Source organism: Oncorhynchus mykiss, chromosome 1 (genome assembly GCF_013265735.2).
Source record: "Oncorhynchus mykiss isolate Arlee chromosome 1, USDA_OmykA_1.1, whole genome shotgun sequence".
Taxonomy (NCBI): Eukaryota; Metazoa; Chordata; class Actinopteri; order Salmoniformes; family Salmonidae; genus Oncorhynchus; species Oncorhynchus mykiss.
The window spans coordinates 48,819,992-48,840,903 of NC_048565.1; the positions used below are offsets into that span (position 1 = coordinate 48,819,992).

General features: G+C 42.6%; 1 protein-coding gene across 4 annotated transcripts in view; it reads right to left on the reverse strand.

Annotated features, from left to right (window-relative positions):
* Positions 1–20,912, reverse strand: part of LOC110524343 (suppressor of tumorigenicity 7 protein homolog) — a 77,683-nt gene that overhangs the window by 5,187 nt on the left and 51,584 nt on the right. For all 4 annotated transcript variants that reach the window (XM_036979294.1, XM_036979309.1, XM_036979301.1 and 1 more), the window contains 11 exons: positions 7,299–7,381; positions 5,722–5,881; positions 4,810–4,864; positions 4,199–4,314; positions 3,841–3,916; positions 3,255–3,409; positions 2,977–3,074; positions 2,292–2,406; positions 1,790–1,862; positions 1,368–1,470; positions 204–354 (listed from right to left, as the gene is read on the reverse strand). In XM_036979294.1, the coding sequence (XP_036835189.1) occupies positions 204–354; positions 1,368–1,470; positions 1,790–1,862; positions 2,292–2,406; positions 2,977–3,074; positions 3,255–3,409; positions 3,841–3,916; positions 4,199–4,314; positions 4,810–4,864; positions 5,722–5,881; positions 7,299–7,381 (1,185 nt within the window). The remainder of the gene's footprint in view (positions 1–203; positions 355–1,367; positions 1,471–1,789; positions 1,863–2,291; positions 2,407–2,976; positions 3,075–3,254; positions 3,410–3,840; positions 3,917–4,198; positions 4,315–4,809; positions 4,865–5,721; positions 5,882–7,298; positions 7,382–20,912) is intronic.

Consider the following 20,912-nt stretch of genomic DNA (forward strand, 5'->3'; position numbering starts at 1 on the left):
ATGGAGTACCATGAGAAAAAAAACTTTAATTTTTTTTAATTTGAATCCCTGCCCTTGAAATGTGTACGTTTGTGTGTGTGTGTGTGTGTGTGTGTGTGTGTGTGTGTGTATATGTGCATATTACAGAGTAAAGGCAAAATGTGAAACACAACAAGCTGTTATGGCATATAATGTAAAGCTGATGGTGTGTGTGTGTTACTCACTGCCCTCCCAGGTACAGTGGAGCAGGTTAAGGGCCCCCTCCACCCTCTTCCAGTGCTGCAGGTGAAAGAAGGCGTAGGCTATGGCCTCACTGTCCCCTCGCTTCAGAATGTGCTCTGGGGGCAGTATTAAACTTTTCATTTCTAACAGGTACTGTGGAGAGAAGGTGAGGGGGGGCAGAGCGAGAGTCAGCAGGGACAATAGAAAATGAACAACAACATAAACATACATACTTTTTAATGCAAAGTTATACCAGTTATCTTACAACCTGGAGAACATCAATCAGCATTTCATTTAAGTAGCATCATAAGAAGCACAGTAGTTGTAATGTTAGTAGTACACCAAACAAAAATATAAATGCAAGGAAAAATTGAAATGAATTAATTAGGCCCTAATCTATGGATTTCAAATGGCTGGGTGGGCCTGGGAGGGCATAGGCCCACTCACTTGGGAGCTAGGTCCAGCCAATCAGAATCAGTTTCTCCCAACAAAAAGCCTTTTTTCCCCTTTTCTTACTGACAGAAATACTCCTAATTTTCATCAGCTGTCCCGGTGGCTGGTCTCAGATGATCCTGCAGGTGAAGAAGCTGGATGTGGAGGTCCTGGGCTGGTGTGGTTACACGTGGTCTGCGGTTGTGAGGCCGGCTGGACGTACTACCAAATTCTCTAAAACGACTTTGGAGGTGACTTATGGTAGAGAAATTAACATTACATTCTCTGGCAACAGCTCTGGTGGACATTCTTGCAGTCAGCATGCCAATTGCACACTCCCTCAAAACTTACGACATCTGTGGCATTGTATCTTGTGACAAAACTGCACATTTTAGAGTGGCCTTTTATTGTCCCCAGTCCGACGTGCACCTGTGTAATGATCACGCTGTTTAATCAGCTTCTTGATATGCCACACCTGTCAGGTGGATGGATTATCTTGGCAAAGGAGAAACGCTCACTAACAGGGATGTAAACACATTTATGCACAGAATTTGAGAGAAATAAGCTGTGTGTGAGAGAAGGGCAAATTTCTGGGATCTTTTTATTTCAGCTCATGACACATGGGACCAACACTTTACACGTTGCGTTTATATTTTTGTGTTCAGTGTGTGGAGGTACAGTAGCAATAATGCTACTAGCAGTGTTAAGTGCGTAGCTCCATTGTTGTGCCTTACTTTGGGGACATGTGGGTTGAACTCCACAGCTCTGTGTATGGCTTCTACAGCATTCATCTCTGCTGTACTCAACCCTCGCCTTGACGCTGCCTCTGGAGAAAACCTGCATGGGGAAGAAAGGACACTCTCAAAGATGGGTGTGTGTGTGTGTGGGTGGGGGATCAGTGTGTGTGTGAGAATGTGGATTATTGAGCGTATGAAAGTGTCAACGTGTGCGTGCCGGCAGGCATAAGGGCTAAGAAAAAAATGTGTTTTCACAATACACAACTATTTTAAAATAAAATGACCCCTAACCCATTTCAAAATGCAAGTCACTCAATACCATTCTCTCTGTGTCGCATAAATAGCCCCAGGCTAACTTTTAAATACTAATCCAGGTACTCCGCTTGGTGCCAATTTAACAGTAGTAAAAGGATACTCACTTGTCCGATACCGCCCTGGCTTTGAGCAAAGCTGCTGTGTAGCATATTGTTGCAGATTTGGGTAAACTAATATCTGCGAGGAGACAAAGCAGACATGAACAGTGTTAAGTGGAGGAAAAATAACAATTACACACAACAAAATGACAGTAGACAGGGGAGAATATGACAGTTGGGATAAGACACAGAAGGGTTTACAAGGTGTCAGGATTTTACTACAATACAGTCTCACTTTACTTCAAGTCATAACGGTTAGAAGTATTCATCTATTATCAAATTATTTGCATTTTATGACTTTCGTTATCTAATGTCTGTCATACAAACTTCCCCTTGCGGCTGGTCGTCTAATCCACAGAAATACAATCACAAGTGACATTGTTAGCGCTGCATAGATGTCTGTTATAGAAGCATTCGAGCGTCACCAATAAGCAACGATTAACGTGGACTCTTTTCACTCACTGTGTGTGTGTGTGTGCGCGCGCGCGCCAGTGTGTGTGTGTCCTACCGTCGTACTTGGCTAGTACGGCCTGTACGTCTGCGTAGTTCTGTAGCTCTAGCAGCGACTCCAGCAGGTTCTCATGGATATTGAACATACTGAGGAGAGGGAACTCCTTCATTAACTGGAAAACATACAACTGTTGTTACATGTAATACCGGACAGGCAGTGAAACACAACACAGTCAGCAACATGAGTTTCAGTTAACCCCCGCCCAGTCCCACACAGCCTCACACCTAGCCTGGTCCCAGATCTGTTTGTGCTGCCTTGTCGTCATCCCCTTTTTACTGTCATGGCAGAATTGGCATGACAATGACCATAGGGGATGGCATGTGACAGCACAAACAGATCTGGGATCAGGCTACCTCAAACACCCCCCCATCCACAGGCCCCATCAGGCCTACATGGTCTATCTGAGATGGTAGAATTTATTAGAATTTGTCTTTTTTTACATTTACTGATACATGTCCTTTTCAAATACCCCAAATTGAATGAATGTCAGAGAATATCACCATTGAAAATGTATCGTGACTGAAAACGTGGGCATATAAAAACGGGGCAAATCCTAACTGTCACTCAAGTACAATTTTCACTTAGTCCCCCGCCCCCCCTTGGACTAACTGAACATTCAAACTAAAGTGGAAACTAGGATTCACCTGTAACACCCTGGCAGCTTGGCGTATACTGTACTTACGTCTCTCATCATTTTGACAGCTTCTCTGGTTCGTCCCAGCTTTCTAGAGCACATGGCCAGTCTCCTCTTAATGTATACCAGAACATTGGTGTCCCTTCCTGAGAGACACAGCACAGTTATTTTAGCTGGTGTAACAGACACACGGACACATGCTTACAGACACATGCACATTCAGACGAATCTGTCAGTGGGCACCCACGAATGCATTTATTTGCGTATATGTAAGCGTTTGAGTGCGGGTGCGTATGTCCGACTGCGTGTGTGTGTACTCTACTCACTGTGCTGTGCCTCATACTGCGCTCCGTGGTGTTGAAGCTGTTGGCTGCGTCTGTAGCAACCTTCTCCTGCCTTCACGGCCTGTTTGAAGAGCTTCTCTGCCTCCACGATGGTGGTAGCCTCCTCCTCTGCCAGCAGGATGTACGCTGTCGCACAGCTGAGAGGAACAGAGAGAGAATTTGGGGGGGGGGGGGGGGGGGGGGGAAATGACACAGCAGAAGATGGCATAGCTGGAGGATACAACAGGGGGAGACCAAGTACCTGCACTAAGCAAAAATATAATAAAAGAAGAGAGTAATGTGCAAATCTGCTGTTTGCACAAGTCAGAGGTAGGCCAATAACCTACTATATTAGCTACAAACAGTATTTTATGTGTGCATCTTACACTTTTCGTTCGGGTTGTATACAGCAGAGATGTGGTTGAATCCACTTCACTTAAGTCAATTGAGGTGAAATTATATTTACAAATGATTTATTAATGAAGAGTCCTCGTGGAGAAATAATGGGATTATTTACACGCATGGGTGAACTGAGGCCAACCACGTTACACGGCATGATAGCGCTGTAGGTGAAATAAGCACTACTCACTCCTCTAGTTCAAGGGCTTCGTGTGCGGCAGAGATGCGTGCCTGTGGGTTCCTCTCTCTCCACGCTTTCTGCATTACTGAAGACACAAACACGTTAGTTTGTGTTATTGAGGTCAGAGAGGTCATGACAGCACTTGTGAACATGAATCAAACCTTCCTGGAGATGGGGTGAGATTGACTGTGTGTGTGTGTGTGTGTGTGTGTGTGTCTGCACATGTGTGAATGCACGTGTGTGTGAATGTGTGTGCGCGTGTGTGTGTGAATGTGTGTGTGTGCGCGCGTGTGTGAATGTGTGTGTGTGTGTGTGTGAATGTGTGTGTGTGTGTGTGTGTGTGTGCGTGTGTCTCTGTGTTCCTTACTGGCGTCAGCTGGCCGGAGGTGGTCCGAGTCACATGTGAAGAAGGTCTGGTGGTCTTGTGCCGAGAGATTCATGTCGTAGTACGTGAGTGGCTCTCGGCCCGTCACCCACGTATACCTGGAGGGCGCGTGCACACACAGTTAAAAGTTTTTTTTTTTTTTAAGTCTAGGGGGCGTGAGAGAGAAAGAGAGAGGTAGGTTGAAGAGAAGACAGATGAGAAGAGCGAAAGAGAAAAGAGAGGTGGAAAAAGCTGATGAGGAGTCACGAGGCAGCACTGATCTAATTTACGAGTGTGGGCTCCTGGTGAGGCAGGGATTCTCTCAACCTGTTGGCATTAAAGCTGACACCATGGGACAGCATATCAGCCCCAGCCATTGCTACCAATTCTCCAGGGAGAGAGAGCGGGAACACATAGCAGGGCAGAGAAACAGAGAGAGGGAATGAGGGAAGAACAGAAAACAGGTTGGAAAATAGTGAAGAAAACAACAGATCAGAGGTTGAGAGAAAGAGAGAGACTCAGGAGTTATTGAGGGAGTGAGGGGGATGAGAAGAAAACAAAATGGAGAGTGAGGGAGGAGAGAGCTAGAAAGGGTGAGGGATCATGTGACTCACCGGTTATACTCCGCCCCTCGAAATAAATTCAGTGGATTTCGCCATACTTTACATTCTGGGGGAACAAAAGGAGAAAGACATTGTTTGGGTGTGTCAGACAAAGTAGAGTCCTAAGTGTACCTCTGAGCAAGCTAGGGATCAAGTGTACATCATTATATTCCTACCCTAAAGTACCTTACAGTAAGACCATCTCATAGAGTCTATAAACTTTAGGTCCGTACTACCAGACTGCGTCCCAAATCCACAAATAAAACACCACTAGCCAGTTGTCATCTTAAAATCACTCTCCTTTACCAGACAGAGGGATTACAACAGCAAATAATTATAAAGCCATTTCTCCAATCATGCCGTGTTGATTCAACACGGCCCAGATAATCCATTTAACCCAACAAAAAACACACACGCATTGGATTTCCTATTGGTGTGGGAACGAACAATAAGGCTCTCTATGGTACTGAACGCTCTATTTGGCTGTCGTAGGCCTACATGCCTCTAATCAAGTGTGTGGGCAAAACAAAGAAGACTTCTATGGTAAATGCTCTATCTGGTACCTCTACTAAGTGAGCTGGGTTGCATCTCTATACTTCTGGCTGTAGTAAACGCTCGAGCACAGTGGTTCCCAACCCTTTTGTCAGTTACTGTACCACCAACTGAATTCTGCTCTGCCCAGAGTACCCCTGAAGTACCCCCTCGTGTGCATTTTACCAATAGGGCTATGATCTCATGAGCCTTCCAAGTACCCCCTGTGGATAGGCCAGGTACCCTTCAGGGGGTTTAGTAATCCGGGCTGGAAACCACTGCTCTAGCATAAGGGCGAACACTAGATGGAGCATTTACATATATATATCTTCAGTAAATAATTGTTTATATTTAGCGAATGCTCTACCTATCTAGTAAAACTCAGAGTCTTACCGGACACACTCTGTCGGTTGGAGTCTGCGTCGCCGTTACTGCTGTTGGAGTTGGTTGGGGAGCTGTTGTCCACGCCGCCCAGCAGAGGGCGCAGGTGGCTCACTGACACCTGCTCGATGAAGGAAGTACCGTACTTCCTGAAGTACCACCACTCAAATATCTGATGGGACAGACAGGAGGCAGTTCGTTCGGGGATGATTCAGCAGGGTTCGAGCCATAGAGAAACAATATGATACTTATATGTATGTGTTCTATTCAGTTTTTATCTCCATCTCTACATTCAAAGACTCAATCATGGACACACTTTCTGACAGTTGTGTCTGCGTCGCCTGATCTTTTGTTGTCTCTTCCTTTTTGCCCTTCGTGCTGTTGTCTGTGCCTAACATTGTTTGTACCATGCTTGTGCTGCTACCATGTTGTGCTGCTACAATGTTGTTGTCGTCGTGTTGTGTTAGGTCTCTCTCGACGTAGTGTCTCTTGTCCTACATTTTTAATCCCCCGTCCCAACAGGATTGCCTTTTGACTCTTGGTAGGCCGCCATTGTAAACGAGAATGTGTTCTTAATTGACTTGCCTAGTTAAATAAATAAAAAAAGGTCAAAAAAAATATTTGAATCCGTCTTTAGGGCTTTCAGTCCAATACCATTTGGGCTACTTCATACGACTGAGACGTTGTAATAGTGTCTTATTTTGGTATGCTGCTTTAAGTACAACATAACCCAAACTAACATAGCATAATGTTTGGAAGTTAGCGGTCTAAATACTGAAGTTATGAGACAAATTGCACGTCCGATACACATTTATACAGAAGTTGCACACAGGCAATCAACACATCAGATACTTCTGTTTTAGCATGGCCTAATCAAGACAAGATGCCCCCGACATGCAACTCAGACTCCGTGTCCGCAAACACGCGCACACTCCTCGACCTTAATAGTTTTAATGGTCTTAATCCATACACACCAACGGTATCGCTTTCATATCTAGGCTACGTCTAGAGCTGGCGATGGAGTAACGTACTGTCCTAAAGTGACCACTCAATTATCTAAACCTCTCCAGTCTCCACTGACTGTAATTCATATAACTGATATGCATCTGTATTGCAACACATCACAGCCGAGCCGAGTACACAGAATTTCTTCTCCGCTGTAATTATTCATAGGACACATTAAGAGGCCTGTGAGACACGTCGTCGCTGCCAGGCGGCTAAACAAACTGGCCAGTCTACGGAGAGAGGTAGGGGGTTCGCTAGCTTGTAGCTCTTCTCTTTTTCTTCTCCTTGTAACGAAGACCACTGCAGCACAGTTCAATCACTGTACTAGACAAATGAGGGCTCAACTTGGTGATCCTGTGTGGCTCAGGTGGCAAGAGCACGGCGATAGCAACACCAGTGTTGTGGGATCAATTCCCACTGGCTTCACATAATATTTAAGTGTAGTGTAGGCTCCGCACTCCCTGTGCTGTAAGTCAGTTGCTTTGGATAAAATGGTCTGCTAAATAGCATAGATTATCATATAATAAAATGTACGTACGTCGCTTTGGATAAACGTGCTAAATGGCATAATATTATCAACTTACCAGTATGAGTCCAGATATCAAGGAGGAGGTCCCCGTCAAAGCCACGTAGAACTTGGGGGTTAGGGTGTTCAGAAACATGCTTACTATAGAGAAGACACAGAAAAACAAACACTGTTAGCATTTCTGTAAAAAAAAAAAAGAGGCAAAAACACATTTCCGATACGAATTTAACAAAGCTGCATTGTAGCATAAATCCCTTCGATTACCATTATATTAGGCTATATTCCAGCTAGCTATGATACGGTAGGGTCGTTCCATCTGATTTCAATCATTTTCGGACTGCACACCTTTTGATTTGAAAGAAACCTTTCAAGCTTACAAACAGGGTTGCTATTCAAGGATTTATTGAAAAAAAAAAAATATATATATATATATTTATTTGTTGTTTAACCGTCAATTATCTAAACGTATGAACTCCGATTTTTCTCATTTTCACAAATGTTGTAGCTTAGACCCTATTTGACATCTGATATATTTGTGTTATTCCCATCATCAGTTGAGATACCGCATAACTCTTGAATACAGGGTGTGTTTCATTTCAATCAAAGAAAGATAATTCATAGAATGGACCTATCCCTTCAGACCCCTGCAATTTAGCTGGTATACCATTAACATTTAAATGAAACTTTAACTTCCAATTACTACCAGTAAGATGTCCATCAATCCCCCCGCCGTCTATTCTATTATCTATATTTCTATGACTTCATTAGATTTCCTATGGAAGATTGACAGTTTAACTTATAACAATGGATATTCTCACTCAAGTCACTATTCTCACTCATGTGTGGACCTCCAACCATCTTTGTGGCAACATTTTAAAGTTGATATTGTAGCTTTATTCACATTTTAGTACATTTATCAGTCAAAACATGACACCCACCTTGTATTCAAGAGTTTGCTGTGTCTCAACCGATGACGAGCATAACAACACCTCAGAGGAGGTAAAATAGGGTTTAAGCCTCCATACAGTACCAGTCAAAAGTTTAGACACACCTACTCATTCAAGTGTTTTCTTTATTTTGAATATTTTCCACATTGTAGAATAATAGTGAAGACATCAAAACTATGATATAATGTAGTAATCATGGAATCATGTAGTAACCAAAATATTTGAGATTCTTCAAAGTAGCCACCCTTTGCCTTGATGACAGCTTTGCTCACTCTTGGCATTCTCTCAACCAGTTTCATGAGGTAGTCACCTGGAATGCATTTAGTTCCACTATCATTTGTTTTTCAACAGGACAATGACCCAAAACACACCTCCAGGCTGTGTAAGGGCTATTTGACCAAGAAGGAGAGTGATGGAGTGCTGCATCAGATGACCTGGCCTCCACAATCACCCGACCTAAACCCAATTGAGATTGTATGGGATGAGTTGGACCGCAGAGTGAAGGAAAAGCAGCCAACAAGTGCTCAGCATATGTGGGAACTCCTTCAAGACGGTTGGAAAAGCATTCCAAGTGACTACCCCATGAAGCTGGCTGAGAGAATACCAAGAGTGTGCAAAGCAGTCATCAAGGCAAAGGGTGGCTACTTTGAAGAAAATATATTTTGTTTGTTTCACACTTTTTTGGTTACTACATGATTCCATATGTGTTATTTCATAGTTTTGATGTTTTCACTATTATTCTACAATGTAGAAAATAGTAAAATAAAGAAAAACCCTTGAATAAGTAGATGTGTCAAACCTTTTGACTGGTAATGTAAATGAACATTAAGATTGTTTTGGGGGGAGCATTTATGCATTTGTAGAAAATGTACATTTAATCTTAAAATCATTTTTTATTTATGAATCATAAAACAGTTTGACAACCGTGTTTTTAAGCTTTCAAATGATATCAAACTCAACCATTCATCTTTTTCAGTGATGAAGACACAAGGCTCGTGGTAGGGGGGCGCATTCAAAATGCACTCTCTCCTGAATGTCTCCTGAATGTTTTGGGAATCTAAAAAGTAACTTTCTGACCACTTGTACCCAATGTTCCCTCTAATATTTTTCGTCACTGAGCAAATTTCAGGTCTGTTGAGCGCAAACTTGAAACTTGGGAAATTTCTGGTTTGCGTTTACTGTGAACACTGAGGCTGTACCCACTTTAATTTACTGTTTTAACAGTGGCCAAGTAGGCTTCTGTGGCTAAAAACAACGGAGAAAATGCATCAGATAACATTTTAACATGGAAATAGATGTTCTATCATTCAGCTCACAGTAGCAGCCAATGCAGGCCTACATTCCATGAGACTGAAAAAAACATGCACGGCTTGACATCAACCAATTTATCCATTTGTCATTCAGACAAGGAGGTGACTGGACATTTTGCTGTGTTGTTTGATGCAAGAAACCACTTGACAAAATAAAACTCATTATTATTCCCACACTATTATTACAGAGAATCAGACAAATGATGCTACCCTTTGCCGATTGGCTACTTAGCTTATTCAAGCCGGTCTCAAAATTAAACACCGCCCCTTTAAGACAAAAAAAAAAGCGCTTCACCTGACTCGCTTTTTAAAGATGGCTAGAAATGCACACATTTTGTGCTCTTGTAGGGAGCAATCACTCCTACATTGCTGAATACAAATTAGCTATAACTGGGCTAATAACTCATTAACTAGCAAAGAATATGAACAAATGTGCACACGTGTAGCTCTCGCTTTGATCTCAAAACAAAAGCAGAATAATTGCGACCGCTCATGCTGTAAAACAGTCTAGTTCAAAGTGAATGGTACAAATCCATATATAGCAATAGCCTATTTGCATATAAGCCTACTGCAGCTCTGATCGGTTATTGCGAACTGGTCTGTGTAGAGTACGGGCCTGAGTTGTGCCCGTCAATGCAATAGAATCCTACTACGATGCGCTCTGCCTACAACAAAATCTCTTGCCTAGTTCGTTGTGTTTCGGTATGTTGCATTTAAAGTGGCTAATATTGCATTGATTCGATCACAATTCCCACAGTAAAGGGAAACGTTGATCGCGTTAACTAACAGGGGAAAACTCTAGAAAGTTGAGTGAAGTTCAATCTCATGCGTCTCTGCCGGCAGTCCCTGGGGAGCTGCCCGGAGCTTAGAGGGAACATTGCTTCTACCATGGGCAAACACGTATAGAAGGTTTCGTTCAAATCAAAAGGGGTGCAGTCAGAAAGTGATTGAAATCATATGGAATGACCCCGTATTGAGGATCTCATGATAAAGGGTTTTAACACACACTCTTTCATGCAACACGACAGGGGAGATCAGCACAGTGGTGTCAGTGTTAAGGCAATGTCACAATGTTCACTGCTAGGTGGGCTAGCCATCATACACATGACTAACATGGGATACACCACACATGGGATCAGCCTAGGCTAAAGCCCCCTACGCAGACTGAAGAGGCAAATCCTTAAAACCAGATCATCCCATAATGAGGTGGCCAGTGATGCAATCTGTGGGAGTTTTTGGCCTGGATGGTGGAATGTGGATACTGTAGTAGTACGCCAGAATGTACCGTACATCATGTACTGGCAAGAAAAAAAGATGTGGAAACACAATGCTGGTAAGGTGAATGATGTAAAAACTGGTTTCAAATTGGTTTTAGGCAGATGGGCAACAGAACTAGGCCAGGCGTCTTTATCCACGTCATTTATGGTAGGGGAAACACTGGTGTAGTTGTCAGTGGCGGTAGATAACAGGGTGGTTGGATGCCCGTCTAGACCAGAGGGTAGCTGGGTGTCCCTTCTCAAGGAGCCAGTTGAGGAGAGAGAGAGGCTGGGACAAAGACACCACTCAGACATGCCTCGCACCCTTCTATTAACCACACACACACACACACGGCCAGTCCATCCTACTACTACACTGCAGCACCAGCTGTAGCTATTCCACCCTCTGGAGTGGCTTCCTTCTCCTCCTGAGAGGGTAGCATTATGGAGCAGTCAAAGCCTCACCGACCTAAAACAGGCTACACTCTATGGGAGAGGAAGTTACCGGATGGAGATAGAGTGGTGAACTGTAGGCCTATGTACATGTGTGGGGGGGGGGGGTTGCGTTACACCTTGTGTACCGGTGAAGATACAGCTGTCCTCCAGTGTGTACAGCCCCGTGAAAGATTGAATCTGTAGGATGATGTTGTTGCAGAAGCGGATGCAGGTTCAAGTCTGTCTGACCTCATAACACAGAGGAAATGAAACGTCCACGTGTGATGAATAGGACTAGATGCAATGATTCGTTTTGGGTCTTGGCTCAGTTGAGTTGCATTATAATTGACACTGCAACATATTACCAGCTCTTCACTCAAAGTTTCATTATTTCATCAGTAAAAGGGCAATTAAGATCTAGCTGGCCCACCACCGGTTGCACCATGTCTACAGAAAATGTCAACTGGCTTAATAATCAAGACAACAAAATGTCATTGCAGACCAGTAGATGCGACCTCTAGTAAGGATGGGACACCCGGGTGACCGCTGTTCTGATCAGAATGATCATGGAAGCAGGACACGCTCGCAGAAACGTTGTGTAAATACAAAATATACCACAGAACATGCATGCGCCAGTTCACGCGCAACAGTTGGCCTTTAGGAAAAAGGCAGCAGCTGCAGATCCGACTTTTTCTGAATCTTTAATCGGCCTGACTAAAGAACCTACAGGATCCCTAAACGCATCTGCGGATGACGTTCTGCGCAGGTTTACAGTGCCTTGCGAAAGTATTTGGCCCCCTTGAACTTTGCGACCTTTTGCCACATTTCAGGCTTCAAACATAAAGATATAAAACTGTATTTTTTTGTGAAGAATCAACAACAAGTGGGGCACAATCATGAAGTGGAACGACATTTATTGGATATTTCAAACTTTTGTAACAAATCAAAAACTGAAAAATTGGGCGTGCAAAATTATTCAGCCCCTTTACTTTCAGTGCAGCAAACTCTCTCCAGAAGTTCAGTGAGGATCTCTGAATGATCCAATGTTGACCTAAATGACTAATGATGATAAATACAATCCACCTGTGTGTAATCAAGTCTCCGTATAAATGCACCTGCACTGTGATAGTCTCAGAGGTCCGTTAAAAGCGCAGAGAGCATCATGAAGAACAAGGAACACACCAGGCAGGTCCGAGATACTGTTGTGAAGAAGTTTAAAGCCGGATTTGGATACAAAAAGATTTCCCAAGCTTTAAACATCCCAAGGAGCACTGTGCAAGCGATAATATTGAAATGGAAGGAGGTTCAGACCACTGCAAATCTACAAAGACCTGGCCGTCCCTCTAAACTTTCAGCTCATACAAGGAGAAGACTGATCAGAGATGCAGCCAAGAGGCCCATGATCACTCTGGATGAACTGCAGAGATCTACAGCTGAGGTGGGAGACTCTGTCCATCGGACAACAATTAGTTGTATATTGCACAAATCTGGCCTTTATGGAAGAGTGGCAAGAAGAAAGCCATTTCTTAAAGATATCCATAAAAAGTGTCGGTTAAAGTTTGCCACAAGCCACCTGGGAGACACACCAAACATGTGGAAGAAGGTGCTCTGGTCAGATGAAACCAAAATTGAACTTTTTGGCAACAATGCAAAACGTTATGTTTGGCGTAAAAGCAACACAGCTCATCACCCTGAACACACCATCCCCACTGTCAAACATGGTGGTGGCAGCATCATGGTTTGGGCCTGCTTTTCTTCAGCAGGGACAGGGAAGATGGTTAAAATTGATGGGAAGATGGATGGAGCCAAATACAGGACCATTCTGGAAGAAAACCTGATGGAGTCTGCAAAAGACCTGAGACTGGGACGGAGATTTGTCTTCCAACAAGACAATGATCCAAAACATAAAGCAAAATCTACAATGGAATGGTTCAAAAATAAACATATCCAGGTGTTAGAATGGCCAAGTCAAAGTCCAGACCTGAATCCAATCGAGAATCTGTGGAAAGAACTGAAAACTGCTGTTCACAAATGCTCTCCATCCAACCTCACTGAGCTCGAGCTGTTTTGCAAGGAGGAATGGGAAAAAATGTCAGTCTCTCAATGTGCAAAACTGATAGATACATACCCCAAGCAACTTACAGCTGTAATCGCAGCAAAAGGTGGCGCTACAAAGTATTAACTTAAGGGGGCTGAATAATTTTGCACGCCCAATTTTTCAGTTTTTGATTTGTTAAAAAAGTTTGAAATATCCAATAAATGTCCTTCTACTTCATGATTGTGTCCCACTTGTTGTTGATTCTTCACAAAAAAATACAGTTTTATATCTTTATGTTTGAAGCCTGAAATGTGGCAAAAGGTCGCAAAGTTCAAGGGGGCCGAATACTTTCGCAAGGCACTGTACATGCCCGTAACCAATTGTGCTATTTAGTTAATTTTCTTGCATTGTTTGTAACTTGTTTTTTTAACTTATTTGGTACATAATGTTGCTGCTACCGTCTGATATGACCAAAAATAACTTCTGGACATCAAAACTGGGATTACCGTAATTTGCGTTAAGAAAAGACAGAGGAAAAGAGGACGCGGATCGGACTGCCTTTTGAGAATCCGTAGCCGAGCGAGTAAACTCCCACTGCCAACAATTGTACTTGCTAACATGCAAGCATTGGAAAATACTGATGACCTATGATTACAATTATCCTACCTATAGGGAGGAGGTCAGAGAACTGGCAGTGTGGTGCGAGGACAACAACCTCTCCCACAATGCGAGCGAGACAAAGGAGCTGATCGTGGATTACAGGAAAAGGCGGGCCGAACAGGCCCCCATTAACATCAACGGGGCTGTAGTGGAGCGGGTCGAGAGTTCCTTGGTATCCACATCACCAACGATCTTTCATGGTCCAAAAACACCAAGACAGTCATGAAGCGGGCACAACAAAACCTTTTCCCCCTCAGGATACTGAAAAGATTTGGCATGGGTCCCCAGATCTTCAGAAAGTTCTACAGCTGCACCATCGAGAGCATCCTGACCGGTTGCATCACCGCCTGGTATAGCAACTACTCGGCATCTGACCGTAAGGCGCTAGAGGGTCATGCGTATGGCCCAGCACATCACTGGGGCCAAGCTTCCTGCAATCCAGGACCTATATAATAGGCGGTGTCAGAGAAAAGCCCATAAAATTGTCAGAGACTCCAGTCACCCTAGTCATTGACTGTTTTCTCTGCTACCGCACGACAAACAGTACCAGAGCGCCAAGTCTAGGACCAAAAGGCTCCTTAACAGCTTCTACCCCCAAGCCATAAGACTGCTGAACAATTAATCAAATGGCCACCGGACTATTACATTGACTTTGCTTTTACACTGCTGCTACTCGCTGTTTATTATCTATGCATAGTCACTTCACCCATACCTACATGTACAAATTACCTCTAACCTGTACCCTCGCACACTGACTCGATACCCCCTGTATATAGCCTCATTATTGTTATTATTATTATTATTATTATTATTATTATTATTGTGTTACTTTTTTATTTGGTAAATATTTTCTTAACTCTTCCTTGAACTGAACTGTTTGTTGGTTAAGAGCTTGTAAGTAAGCATTTTACGGTAAGGTCTACACGTGTATTAAGCGAATGTGACAAGTAAAGTTTGATTTGAGAAGATTTTATTTTGGATTCACGCAGTCTCCCCTGAGCAGTTGATGTTGAGATGTGTCTGTTACTTGAACTTTGTGAAGCATTTATTTGGGCTGCAATTTCTGAGGCTGGTAACTCTAATGAACTTAGCCTCTGCAGCAGAGGTAACTCTTCCTTTCCTGTGGCGGTCCTCAGGAGAGCCAGTTTCATCATAGTGATTGATGGTTTTTGAGACTGCACTTGAAGAAACTTGAAGAAAGTTCTTGAGATTTTCCGCATTGACTGACCTTCATGTCTTAAAGTAATGATGGACTGTCGTTTCTTTTTGCTTATTTGCTTATTTGAGCTGTTCTTGCCATTATACGGACTTGGCTTTTACCAAATACGGCTATCTTCTGTGTACCACTCCTTCCTTGTCACAACACAACTGATTGGCTCAAACGCATTAAGAAGTAAAGAAATTTCACAAGTTAACTTTTATCAAGGCACACCTGTTAATTGAAATGCATTCCAGGTGACTACCTCATGAAGCTGGATGAGAGAATGCACAGCTGTGTGCAAAGCTGTCATCAAGGCAAAGGGTGGCTACTTCAAAGAATCTCAAATACAAAAATACATTGATTTGTTTAACACTTTTTGGGTTACTACATGATGACATATGTGTTATTTCATAGTTTGATGTCTTCGCTATTATTCTACAATGTAGAAAAAAGTCAAATAAAGAAAAACCCTGGACTGAGTAGGTGTGTCCAAACTTTTGACTGGTACTAATTCCATGGTAAAAATTATTAGCTTCATTATCTCTCTCAGATATAGGACAGTCACTTCAAAACATTCTTCCTTTTGATTAAATGTTTGACCGTTTTTCCATGTATAAATCTGTTATTTCTATGGGACAAATGAAATGTTTCATCCCCAAAAATGTTTTAGAAAATGTTGATACCTACAGGAGCAAAATTATCCTTGAAAACACTTCAAAGTTTCTAAAACTGTTAAACTAATGTCTGTGAGTATAACAGAACTGAAATGGCAGGTGAAAACCTGAGAAAAATCCATCCAGGAGTTGGGATTTTTCTGTGTTTGTAGTTTTCCATTGACTGCCTTTTCAGATTCCATTGATTTAGGACTCAAATTGCACTTCCTATGGCTTCCACTAGATGTCAACAGTCTTTAGAAATTGTTTCAGGATTGTATTCTGAAAAATGAGGGAGTAAGACCACTCTGAATGAGTGGACCAGAGGTTTTTCATGCGCACGACCGAGAGCGCGCCTTTCTTGTTTTCCTTTTATATTAATGAAGCTTTTGTCCGGTTGAAATATTATTGATTATTATAACTAAAAACAACCTGAGGATTGATTATAAACATCGTTTGACATGTTTCTACGAACTTTACTGATACTTTTCGGATTTTTCATCTGCCTGTTGTGACTGCCTTTGAGCCCGTGGATTACTGAACAAAATGCGCAAACAAAAAGAGGTTTTTGGATATAAAGAGGGACTTTATCGAACAAAACAAACATTTATTGAGTAAATGGGAGTGATTCATTTTATCTCTATTTCCGACTTGTGTAACTCCTGACACCGTGGTTGGATTAACAATAAATGTATCTTTAAACCGATGTATAACACTTGTATGTTTTCTGCATTTTTATAATGAGTATTCCTGTTTTTGAATTTGGCACTCTGCAATTTCACTGGATGTTGGCCAGGTGGGACGTTACAGTCCCACACCCCCTAGAGAGGTTAAACAGCATCATCATTACACAGGTGCAACTTGTGCTGGGGACAATAAAAGGCGCCACTAAAATGTGCCGTCTTGTCACACAACACAATGCCACCTCCAAAGTCGTTTTAGAGAATTTGTCACTATGTTCAACCGGCCTCACAATCGCAGACTACGTGTAATCACGCCAGCCCAGGACCGCCACATCCGGCCACTCAGACAGCTGATGAAACTGAGGAGTACTTCTGCCTGTAATAAAGCCTTTTTGTGGGGAAAAACAAATCTGGGTGGGACTATGCTCTCCCAGGCCCAGCCACTGACTGCGCCCCTGCCCAGTCATGTGATATCCATAGATTACGGCCTAATGAATATTTAAAGTGACTAATTTCCTTATATGAACTTAATAAAATCGATGGAATTGTTGGATGTTGCGTTTATATCTTTGTTCAGTATAATTAAATCACATTTATGTGCTAGCTAGCGAATATGCTAACTTTAGTTAGCTAGCTAAACATTTGGCTATGAACTGGCAGTATGGGATTGGAGAGTGAATTAAATTGTTTCTTTGTCATCTTGCTAGGTAGTTATCTAGTGGTTGCTATCTGGCTAGTATCAACAAGGGCTTTCTACACAATAGCAACACTAGCGCAGATAGATTAAAATCTAGATCATAAGCAAAAATGCACAGATATGCTTGGCCAAACAATGCTACTGCCACCTTCTGGTTTGGAGTATTTTAACAAGGCTGATGACTTCCAAGATTTTTGCTGTGTGAACACAAGATATTGAACAGAGTGCCGGCAGTCAGAGGTCCTGTCGGCAGGCAAACATTTGACAATCCTACCGGTGTGTCTGAGCTTTAACAAACCAGCGTAGCCTACATGTGTATTGTGCCTAGTGGCACACTCTGTTGAGTTTTGGCCACATGAGAGAAAAATACAGTGGCGCTGGTGTTTTTCGTCTTACAGTAACGTTATACTATGCTATTATATTCGGTTCTGTTATGTAGAATATTGTCATTATGTGATCTTGCAGATATTGAGATTCAGCTTTGACATAACTTTATTAAACAAGCACCATTCATTCGCCTGTTCTCTACGTGTGGAGAATATACACATGTGCAGAATGGATTAGCCTTGTGCTTCCCAACAACAATGACCAAGAACAGAATCAGGTCTGCGTCACCAATGTCACCCTACTCCCTTCAGAACCCCATGGGCCTTGCTTCAAAACAGTGCACTATATGGAGAATATGGTGGCATTTGGGACACAGACCATGTCTATCTGTCAGGAACACTGATATCCTCATCTAGCTCTATGGCCCTTATGTATACACAGCTATCAGTTAACTCCAATGTTTGAAGAAGGACACATATATACAAAACAAACACACGCATGCCCAAGAGCAAACAATCACACAAGTACAAATACACTCACAGTACAAGTTCATATGAACAGGCACCTAGGCTTGCCAATATACTGAGCAAATTGTTGAGTTCATGAATAAAAAACTAACAGTACGACTCGGTGTATGTACTAACTGTACAGTACACTATCAAAAAGGCCATTGACCTAGAAGTCTAGCCCAAAAGAGACATCACAGAAAAGATCACCATTTCACCCTACTCAAGCTGTGTAAAGAGAAGCTGACGCACATTATGTAGGCTACAATTCACCTTCCATTTCTCAGTGACATCTGTCTTGATGACAGTCAGAGAAACACACCACAGGCAAACCACACACAGTGAGAGTCAAGGCAATAAAACCTTGCCTAAGAGCACACAGCACACAATTTGCTTGAGGGCCCCCTAGCCCTCCTTAGTCCAGTTTCTTTGTACGTGATAGGCATCTGTATTTGAGTGACAGCTGCTCAGGCCAATCATAATGCAGGACTGCCCTCTCTCCAGGCGCCGAAGACGTGGATGTTGATTAAGGCAGCTCTGATTCAGAGAGGTTGGGTTAAATGCGGAAGACACATTTCAGTTGAATGCATTCAGTTGTACAACTCACTAGGTATCCCCCTTTCCCTTTAGTAACATTGTAGAATCAGGAGGGGGGTCTGTAACCAGCCACTCAGCCAATCAGTAGCTCTCATTTAAATGTGGGGGTGGGCTTTTCTTTCACCTCTGCATGAAACAGGTAACCATGACAACCCCTCTCAACGAACCTACACGAGAGTGCATGACTAGAAGACGCTAGAAAGACAGTCAATCTAGTCCATTAATGCCATGTGTCCCAACCGTCTTGGAGATAGAAAAGAGTAAAACCATATGCATTCTAATTGATTATTTTTTAAATATTTTTAAACAATACAATTGTTTGCCTTTCCCCAAAAAGAGCCCAATGAGAACCGGACAACTGCCAGACAGAGAGCCCAATAAGAACCGGACAACTGCCAGATAGAGAGCCCAATGAGAACCCGGACAATTGCCAGACAGAGAGCCCAATGAGAACCGGACAATTGCCAGACAGAGGGCCCAATGAGAACCGGACAATTGCCAGACAGAGAGCCCAATGAGAACCCGGACAATTACCAGACAGAGAGCCCAATGAGAACCGGACAACTGCCAGACAGAGAGCCCAATAAGAACCGGACAACTGCCAGACAGAGAGCCCAATAAGAACTGGACAACTGCCAGATAGAGAGCCCAATGAAATTAAATGTATGATGCGGTTACACTAAATCATACAGTGGTACAGTAGCTGCTGGGAATGAACAGAAATATAATGGATGATAATTTTCTAAACAAGATCCCCCTGAACCAATTACCTAAGGGCCCTCTGCTGTGAGCTCGCCTGGACTTCCTTTGAAGATGCCTCTATGGGAGATGCTTGAACAACGTCGATGAATTCTATGCATTTGCATTTCAAACCATAACAGGACATCTAATCCATCTGTGTCCTTAACCCAAACTCCCTCATCATCACCAACCTAGCAGTCAACATGAAGAGGGTTTATTTAGGGTGTTAAGCCAAAAGGCTAAATATCGAGGGTAGGCTATTATTTGAAAGCTGTTGGCTAAATATCGAGGGTAGGCTATTATTTGAAAGCTGATGTCATGATTGGTGCTTGGCTGTCAATTATCAAATAAAATGATAATCTTGCTCTTCTCCAGATCTCATAACCCCCTGTCCACTTTATCAGCGAACTCGTCTAGGGAGCATGCGCCAAAACCAGATTGGGCATGTTTGCTATTTAAATCGCAACAATGATTTTGATGGCAAAATCATTGGTAGAGTTGAAAATGCGATGGAAACCCAAACATCCACAAACACAAAGATCCACATTTTTCAGCTGAAAGATTCCCAGAGCTTACCCATGATGATGCACAACAATTTAAGTCAATAGTTTTTGTCACATTACACTATATATACAAAAGTGTGTGGACACCCCTTCAAATTAACGGATTTGGCTATTCCAGCTACACACGTTGCTGACGTGTGTATAAAATGGCACACCGCCATGCAATCTCCATAGACAAACACTGGCTTTCAACATGGCACCATCACAGAATGCCACCTTTCCAACATGTCAGATCATGAAATTTCTGCCATGCTAGAGCTGCCCCGTCTAGAAGAAAGTGGAAACGTCTAGGAGCAAAAATGTCTCAACCACGAAGTGGTAGGCCACACAAGCTCATAGAATGGGACCGTTGAGTGCTGAAGAGCGTAGCACATAAAAATTGCCTGTTCTATTGCAACACTAACTACTGAATTCCAAACTGCCTGTGGAAACAATGTCAACACAATAACTGTTTGTCGGGAGCTTCATGAAATGTGTTTCCATGGTCGAGCAGCCGCACACAAGCCAAAGATCACCATGCGCAATGCCAAGGGTAAGCTAAAAGGATTAAGGTTAGGGTTAGCTAAGATGCTAAGTAGAGCTGTGCGATATGGCCAAATGATTATATTATGGTGTAAACATTTTTGACAGTATTTTATGTTTTTGAATGATAAAAGTTGTACATTTGCTTTATGAGTAGTGCGTGACCCTAGGGTGGCAACACATACATTCTAAGTGATTTCAATTCGTTTCTCTCCTTTCTGATTGTTTTATACTGTTCAATGCAACTTCAAACCAAAATATATTTTCGGAATTTTCATCCATTTCCACACTGCCACGTAGGGCTACACAATATGTTAAAATTGCGGTTTGACTTGTGATTTAGAGCATAACACTTGGGTGAACTGTTGGAATCATGGAAATAGAATGATTATTCTAATTCTATAGTTAGAATATAATATAGGGTACTTTAAATGCAGTGTTTTGACATTACAAAAGAAAATGCCAGGGAGGAGTTATTGTGACCGAGTAGAAACCAGTGTTGACAAGTGTTCCTAGGGGACCCTATAATCTTCATA